This window comes from Lolium rigidum, chromosome 3 (assembly GCF_022539505.1).
Source record: "Lolium rigidum isolate FL_2022 chromosome 3, APGP_CSIRO_Lrig_0.1, whole genome shotgun sequence".
Lineage (NCBI taxonomy): Eukaryota > Viridiplantae > Streptophyta > Magnoliopsida > Poales > Poaceae > Lolium > Lolium rigidum.
In genome coordinates, this window is record NC_061510.1 from 67,880,488 (window position 1) to 67,889,695 (window position 9,208).

Below are 9,208 nucleotides of genomic sequence, written 5' to 3' on the forward strand. Positions count from 1 at the left end.
CGTTCACCCCAAACAAATCTCGGCGCATCGCCAACTCCTTCGTCTCGAGGGTTTCTACCGGTAAGCACCATGCTGCCTAGATCGCATCTTGCGATCTAGGCAGCGTAATGCCTATCCCCGTTGTTCATGCGTTGCTCGTGCTGAAGCCTTTTTGATGGCGAGCAACGTAGTTATCTTAGGCATGTTAGGGTTAGCATTGTTCTTCGTATAATATGCTATCGTAGTGCGACCTTGCATGTCTAGCCGCCCTTACGCCTATCTTAGGTGTAGGGGCGGCACCCCGCTTGATCACTATTTAGTAGATTCGATCCGTTACGGTTGCTCCTTGATTCTTCAAGGATTAGTTTAACATCTGCAATAGTTAGGCCTTACAAAGGGTTGGAGGATCCAGCGGCGTGTAGGGTGTAGTTTGCTAGCCCTAGACAGGACGTTCCGAGGATCAACCTCGTGTTGGTTTTTAGGCCCCGTCTAGGATCGGCTTACGATCACCGTACGCGAGCGCGAGGCTCAATCGTGAGTAGGATGATCCAATTATGCGGTGAAAACCCCAAATCGTCGTAGATCTTATTAGCTTTATCTTGATCAAGCAGGACCACCATATATTCGGACACCTTGTCTGAATCATGGGTGGATCGGCTCTTTGAGCCGATTCACAGGATAAACTGAGAGCCGATCGAGGCTCGTATTTAACGTTTACGTGTGTGCCCTGCAGGAAACTAAGCGAGGCATCATCCACACCTTCCTGACCAGGTATAGGTCAGGTGGCACGCGCTGCGACAGCATCGGGCGCGTGACCAGAAGGCTTTGCGGGCCGTCGCTCAGAGGGACTGGGGCCAGCCGCAGCCTTTAGTTGTTCCCGGCTCTCCTGTGTTGCCAGTCGCTGCCCGCCGGTGGGTTTCTGACGCCAACACATTCTGGCACGCCCGGTGGGACAATCTTCTACATCCACCGCATCGCCATCTACATCTGAGATGGCGGAAAGCACTCCGGTCAAGTATGAGGACCTGACTGACGACCTCAAGAAGGAACATGACGAGATCAAGACAGTCCTCGAAGCCGAACTCATCGGCTCCTTTGAAAGGACCCGCTCACACGATGTCAAGCTCTATGAGAACGCACGCCCGTGGCCTGGCGTCGGCATGGTGGATCTCAGCCACTCCATAAGGGAGCCAGGGTTCTCCTTTGGTATCAACATGGCAGGGCTTGCGAGCCGCCATGGCAGAGATGAAGCAGAAAGCGGCCACTCCCGTGGCAAGGACAAAGAGGAGGCCGATCCAAGCGACCGGCCCCGAGATGATGACGACTGCTCTCACAGCGGAGACGAGGAGGAAGCCGTTCCGCGCGACCGGCTCAGACACGATGTATGGGCAATGGGGGCGTCGGCTGATACTTCTGCAACTTGATGACCATTGCGCGAGGCGAAAGGGAGGCGGGATGATTCACTGGAATTGCTCTGTCTAGCTAGACCTGTACATGATTTTGATGCATCTATACCAATATATCATGTAAGCAAACGCAAAGGCCATCGCTCGGCCGATCACAATCTGTCAGTCCTTGGTCGTAGCCGTCGGCGGCTCCGGGTAAGGGTCGGTCCAGCACTCGTCCTCCGCCACCGCTTCATTCCACCTCCTGTTGAATATCTGCATCTCCCTGGACGACCGCTGCCGCAACGCGGACCTGCCCACCGCCGCCGTGGCCGTCGTGCCGTCGCCAGCGTCGCCGAGCGTGGGGATGCCGCGGTGGAGGACGTACTCGCTGTCCACGATCCCGACGTTCATGGTCCGGTCCCCCTGCGCGCAGTAGCCGAGCTTGAAGTCGAGCCCCCACGCAAAGACGAGGTCGTTCTGGATCATCCGCCACGCCGCTCGCGAGAAAACCGGCACCATCATCTCCACCCATCCCGTGCACGGCGGGCCCGTGCTGTTCCCGTAGCACCGCCCGCCACCCGCCGTCTTGTAGAACCGCCGGTGCACGGCACCGCCCCGCCGCGCGCGGGCCGTGAGCTGGTGGTGGATCTTCGACCGGCGGTCGAGCGCCGGCTGCGAGATCTCGAGCCCTTCTTTCCTGACGATGTCGAGGTACCTGAGGGGGTCGAAGTCGTCCACCTCGATGTCTTCGTCCCAGAGGAAGATGTAGTCGTATTCGGCGACGAGGTCCGGGTGCAGGAACCGCTTGCCGAACCACCACTTGGTCTGGTCCGCCGCCGCCACGTGCACCGCCCGCCGCGACCGCGGCAGGTCGCTCCATCCCTCCACCACGCCGTCATAGTGGAACAGCATTAACGTGAAATTCGCCACCGGGAACTGCATGATCATCATCATGCATGCATGGCGGATCAGACAACGTTAGTACACTCTCTACATTGCTGCCACTGCCAGCTGAATTAAGAAAGTGGGGTATGAAATGAGATCATGGCGACCTTGGAAACGAGATTGTCAACCACGGCCTTCTGTTTGATGCCGACGGGGATCGCAAGGAGGCTCTTTGCCGCCGGGGGCTCCTTCATCTCAGGGTTGCGGCCCAGGGACTCGAACTCGAAGTTGGACTTGTCCTGCACGATGCCCCTCGGCAGCGCCTCGTTGCTTGCTGGAGGCCTGCGCTGGTTCTGCAAACGCACGCACAGCAACCAGATCTTCAGCGTTACTATGAAGCTGGAATCGATGTGTCCGAGTATCCAAGTTGTCCCTGACTGACCTTGCACATGTCGCTGGGTTCCTCCGGCGGCGACGTCTCGTCAGCCGTCACCTCTCTTGGGTGAAGCAGCAGTATCGTCAGATTCTGCAAAAAAAGGAAAAAAATGCAGCAGCTCAAGCGTGACATTTGTGCAGATCGAGCTAGCATATACAGTATATGTGCAGTACCGACACTTGTTTCGTGTGATGTAAAATGCGATCATCAGGAGCAACTACTGCTCTACTACAGCTAATACCACGCACCTCATTGTGATCCAGCCATAGGATCGCGCCGGCAATGCACAGCAGCGCCAGAAATATGAGCGGCGCCGCTGGTGGCACCACGCCAGAGAACCGCTTCTGCGACGGATCGCCAGTCTCCAGACCCTGCACCGGGCACCAGAAATATGAGCGCCGTCCCCCCTGGTATTCAGAAAAGATTCTAAACATATCGACGAGTTAACAGAAAATCAAGAAAACAGCTTTACCATGGCCACGCACGCCGAAGCAGCGATCTTCTCACGAGTTCGAGGGTTTACGCCATCAGGAAGTGACCATTGACGAGATGGAGTTCGTAATCAGAATTCGGCGATGACGCGCGGAACAAGTCGGACGGAGTTGGAGACGCACGCGCCGACTGTTGGGATTTGCCCACGGATCAATTACATGAAACTAGACGAACACACGCGGAGACAAAATTTATCGCCAAGGGTGCGTGTCGCACCCTCTAAATTTTTCTCTCTTTATTAATTTTCTGTTTTCTTGTGTTACAAAACTCACGCAGCCCTTGGGAGTTTATATACACGCCCAAGACCTGCCGACCTAAACCTAAACCTAGTACTACTACGACTAGGACTCTACTTAACCAAAACGTACTACTAGCAGATCGCTAGCTGACTCGATCCTAATTAGACTACAACTAGAACTTGACTTCAGAACTCAACTAGGACTCCACGTACTAGCTAGCTTGACTACTGCGTACACACGATAGCTCAAGTCGACTCAAACTTGGCGTCTATACGACAGCCACACACAGCAAACTCCGACTCTAATATGACTAGGTCAAGATTATTGCCAACAATCTCTCCCTAATCTTGACTCTTGGTCTTCCATGCTCCTCCGATCTTGACATCTTGCATATCTGCGTCTTGTCTAGGTCTCGCTCCACGACAAGTTTAATTGGCTCTCCCCAATTTTGACTTGGCGAATTTACTGGAACAATTCAAACATGATCCGGACTACCCAGCCACGCTAGCAACCGTGGAACACACCGTCCACCCTAGCGCAATACATGCCGACTACCTCGTGGACTACACCATCCACTCCAGCCTCATGTAGAGACAGGTCCTCATTAAAGAGACTCCCCTTCACTGGTTTACCGCCCCCTTCACACTTGACATTGATCCTCTCGTCGAGACACGTAGATGACTTGGTTGAGGCACGCTGACAGCTACCCGCTATCCTCTTGTTGCGTCTTCGCCCATGGTGATATCCCTCACCGGACAGTCCCTCAACCTCCACACGCTTCAACTGCAACAGATCCTCACAGAAACAAGCACTTGGACACAACGACGACTCACAGACTCGACGACGACCCGACGTGCCAACTTGCACGACCACGACTCCTTGACTCATCGGACTCCTACGAAGACGACTTTGACGAAAAACCCGCGGACGACGATCTTGACGAGACTCCCGGTACCACACCTTGGCACCACCTCTCCCATCAACGATCATCCACCACCTCGCCTCGCCAACAACAACACACTGTCAATCCTTCCGTGTTGCTCCACCGAGCAACGATCGCCCGCCGCCTCGCTAACAACAGCGCGACGCTTGCTCCACCCGGCCGCTTCGCCGAGCGACGGTCGCCTGCCCCGAGGCGCTAGTAGGGTCGCCTCCCCGGGGCAAGCGTGGCTTCAAATCTTCGACCTCGCTCTGATACCAATTGTTGGGATTTGCCCACGGATCAATTACATGAAACTAGACGAACACACGCGGAGACAAAATTTATCGCCAAGGGTGCGTGTCGCACCCTCTAAATTTTTCTCTCTTTATTAATTTTCTGTTTTCTTGTGTTACAAAACTCACGCAGCCCTTGGGAGTTTATATACACGCCCAAGACCTGCCGACCTAAACCTAAACCTAGTACTACTACGACTAGGACTCTACTTAACCAAAACGTACTACTAGCAGATCGCTAGCTGACTCGATCCTAATTAGACTACAACTAGAACTTGACTTCAGAACTCAACTAGGACTCCACGTACTAGCTAGCTTGACTACTGCGTACACACGATAGCTCAAGTCGACTCAAACTTGGCGTCTATACGACAGCCACACACAGCAAACTCCGACTCTAATATGACTAGGTCAAGATTATTGCCAACACCGACACAAAACTGATCGAACACACATGTCTACCACGACGAAGCAATCATTCGGCCGGAGTCAGGACTCAGGAACAGTACATAAATCCATCAAGTATAGGATGCTGCTATCCTATGTACAAATTAACATGACGTGCTAACGCCTCCGGCGTGCTAGCCACTAGCCAGCCGCTGACTAGGAATTTGCACAATCTTCTATTTCTTCCATTATTTGCCAAACGGGAGCTGTATCATACACACACGGATATATATAGGTGTATATACATAAGTTTTAGGGCATCTTCAACGAGACGACGCAAACGGACGCTTTGCGATCGCGCGGTTCCAAAATCCGTATGTATCCAGCCTGGCTAGCGGCCCGACAAATACTGACCGGCATGTTCATGGAGACACAGGTAAGAAAAATGTTTGTCATTCATATTGATTGGCCAAAAGGACCATCTTTATAGAAATTGTTAGAGTTAACCAGGTCGTACCTACTTGCCGTCGTGTGGCCTATAAAGGCTAGGTTTACTCGAAGTCGCGCGGCCTACTACTGGCCGCCGGCGTAACCTGAGGGGCCGGCGCCATCGTCGGAGAGCATGCGAGCTTGGGCAGCCGCGTGCCGCTCCCTACGGAGGCGGTTCTACTCCTGGAACGAGGCAACGTCTTCCCGCCGACGATGTTCAACGACCTCCGGCAGAGAGGAGTCCCAGTGAGCTCGCTGCGTAGCCGCCTCGTCCGCCGCGATGTGTGCCATGTCCTCGCGGTAGCGGGCCTTGTCCCTCGCTACTGACACCACCGCTTCGTCCCTCGCCAAGTCGCCGCGATGGCGTCCTGCAGCTTGCGGTTATTTCGGTCGATCCGCGCGTGGTCTGGCCCCGTCAACGCCACCGCCACCATGTTCGAGCGCACCAAAGCCTGCCTCATGGCCATCGCATCACCGCGAGCTTGTGCCTCCGCCGCAAGAACCCGACGGCGATCAGCGTCCTCGGGGAGACTCTCGAACGACGCGAGCAGCACCCCCTGCTCGGCACGCACAAACACGCCCTCTTCGTCGCTATAGGGGAGGAAGATAATGTCGTGCTCGTCCTCGTCGTCCATGTCGTCGATGACGGCGTCTGCCATGGTAGCCGCCCGCCACGCCGGCGGCCCCTTGTGCTGCGCCACCGGGCACGCCACGGCCACCGCGCTCGCTACCGCGAGCTCCGCCCTGGCCTCTGCGAGCTGCACCTCGAGGTCGGCCATGGTCGCCGCCTCCTCCTCCCTAGCCTCCACCGCCTGCACCGCCGCCTCCTCCACCCTGGCCTCCGCATTGGTCCGTGGGGATGACTTTAGAAAGATTTCCCCCACTTGCACATGTTCCTCTCCCGTTTGGTATCTCCTTGGATACACCTGAAGTTGTCGGTCCTCATCGGTTTAGGCCATTGTGCTTTATTTGGTCTGTCCTGAAACTCCTCTTGTACATCATCATTGTCTGTTTTTGATACACTATCACCTTGATCACCGTGTGTATCACCCGTTGGCATTATTCAAAAAAGCATATTATTTTGGATTGCATCATTGCCTTCCTTAGCTTTATCTCCCCTGTTGCTCAATTTTCATTTTACTTTCTAGAATTTAACTTCCCAACTGATGGTCTATAATCTTTCACAAAGCACACACATCTAAAAACTTTTGGAGGAACCGCAGATGAAGTTTTACATGTTAAGCACTGTATAGGTGTCTTATGATCAAGCACTAAAGATGGCATTCATTCGATTAAGTAGGCGGCAGTCATCACTGCCTCACTTCACAAATATTTAGGAACATTCATAGTTATCATAAAACACCTAGTAACCTCGAGGAGATGTCTATTTTTCTCTTAGCTAAACCATTCTGCTCCAAGGTGCTTGGACAGCAAGTGGTTTGATGAATAATCCTCGAGTTTTATAAATATTCTTCAAACTCTTTGTACACCACCATATTATAAAAATCTCTAAAGCATTCAAACATATCCCTCTTGTTTTTGAAAACACATACCCAAGTAGTTTTAGTGCAACAATCAATAAAAGTGAAAAAATAACGATAACCATTAATTGATACTACTCCACTTGGGCCCCGCACATCTGAGTGGATATTTTGAAGTGGCACACTACTACGATTGTGTAGATAAGAAGTTTGGTTTTGTTTCCCATACTTACAAGGATCACACAACAATTGTTTCTTGTTAACTTTACTAAAATGGCCAGGGTAGAGTTGACCTAAATATTAAGAAGAATACATGTACATGACATAGAATTTTGATAATAAAATATATATTAAGAAGAATAAATGTACATGATAGATCTAATTTGTACTTGTTATAACTTCGGAGACATTTTTTGCATATCAACTTATTGGACTTACGACTAGGAGCCCACGACTACGTAAAAGTATATACCTGTAAAATACATAGATAGCTGAGCAACATCATATTACCAATGTATGAAATGATATATAAAATGGAAGAAAACAAATATAATTAAGATTTTTTCTTTTGTATGAGTATTGAGTAACTAGATATTGTAATGTTTCTCCGAAAATTATTCTATGAATCACGAAATGGGCCAAAAGCCGAAGATATGCAATGCATTAATCAGCCCAAACATCCAGCAGTCCCAGTCTACAGCTCAGTATCCACAAACCAAATCCAACATTTAAACTATTAATATTTTTTTTGCAAATAGAACCATAGCATTAAGAGAAGTATCAAACAGTACAAAGCACCTCAACAAAACCAAATTACGACGAAACTGTGGAGATGCTTCGTCTTCAACATCCAGGGAAAAAAATGGAAACAATATTTAGAATGAAATGCATCATCAGTCCCAGAAGTTACCAGCAATGTCCGAAAGGATCCCGAAACTCAGGAAATGCATCAAAACAATCCCAAAACTTGTCCTCCAAATCCATATACGGTCCTGAATACGTATAGAGGTGACGTGGCTATACAAATGGACCCACGTACTGATGTCTGATGCAGTCCTGGATGGCCCACGCCACCCGCACGGTGTGCACGAATTCGCGATGTGATGGACTGGCTCGAGCATGCGTGCTCGCCTCGATGGATTTGCACTTTCAAGTTATCAAATTAAATTTAACATGCACCGCAAATTGCTTGGATTTCTCATTTTGCCTTTCTTTTCTGATTTACAAACAAATACATCACCAGCTGTATATATATGCATCTATGTCAAACATGAATCCGTAGGTGGTTAACAAGATTTCATGCATGCCTTGGATCGCCTCCTCCATGGCTGCACTTGTCGCGCGCCCAACATATTTGCGATCTACGAGCAACCTGCAGGCCTAACCAGACTGTGCCGAGACTCCGCATGCTCCGACGGCAATTTAATTCAACTGAAATTTGCACACCATAATTTGGGACCTTAATAGTTACCACTTAGAGCATCTCCACCAGCGGGCTCGATAGCAATTTGGGGGCCGGGAGCGAAAATAGACTCGCACGACGCGGGCCCTCGCCAGGGAACGGCGGGCGAGATGACGCCGGAGGAGAGGAGCCTGCCGGAGAACGCCGTCGAAAGCCCGTCATGGGCAGGGCGCTTCGAACACGAGCGCGCCGTCAAGCTCGCGTGGACGGACAACCCCTCGGGCGGCCGCTTCAACAACGTCGGCCGCCGTGCCTGATGGTACGGCCGCGACGTCAACGACACGCTCCGCCAATACGGCTACCGTCCACGCGTCCGCGGGCAACGGGAGCCGCTATACTTCCCGCAGGCGACGAACATGGCGTCGCTGCCTACCCGGCGAGGGCGCCGAACCGGAACGGACCGCGACGACGCGAGGCGCGCGTCCTCTCGCTCCAGCTCATCGGACGACGGGGTCGGGACGCCGCTCCCACGTGAAGGAGGAGGACGCCGCCACCACTTCCGCCGGCGAAGAAGAAATGGTGGGAAAAGGAGGCCAAGGCGCAGGCGGCCCTCCGTGGCGACGGCGACGAGGCGAAGTTCCCCGCCCTACAGTACATTGTCGGCCGCTCCATCGACGAAGACTACCGGCATATCGCGACCGACCCGCGGTAGGCGGCGGTGTAGTCCGCTAGGGACCACGGCGCCAACTACGTCGACCTCGCCGGACCATCGGAGCTGCCGACGCCAAAGGCGAAGAAGGCCGACGAGGAGGAGG

At 52.5% G+C, this 9,208-nt stretch overlaps 1 protein-coding gene across 1 annotated transcript; it reads right to left on the minus strand.

Moving 5' to 3' along the window:
• Nucleotides 1-1,547: 1,547 nt before the first annotated feature.
• LOC124694968 lies at nt 1,548-5,801 on the minus strand. The gene is made up of 5 exons (XM_047227887.1): nt 5,736-5,801; nt 2,937-3,095; nt 2,695-2,778; nt 2,420-2,605; nt 1,548-2,303 (listed from the first exon to the last, which is right to left on the minus strand). Exons 1-5 carry the CDS (start codon nt 5,799-5,801, stop codon nt 1,548-1,550), a joined length of 1,251 nt encoding a protein of 416 aa, XP_047083843.1.
• Nucleotides 5,802-9,208: the final 3,407 nt, after the last annotated feature.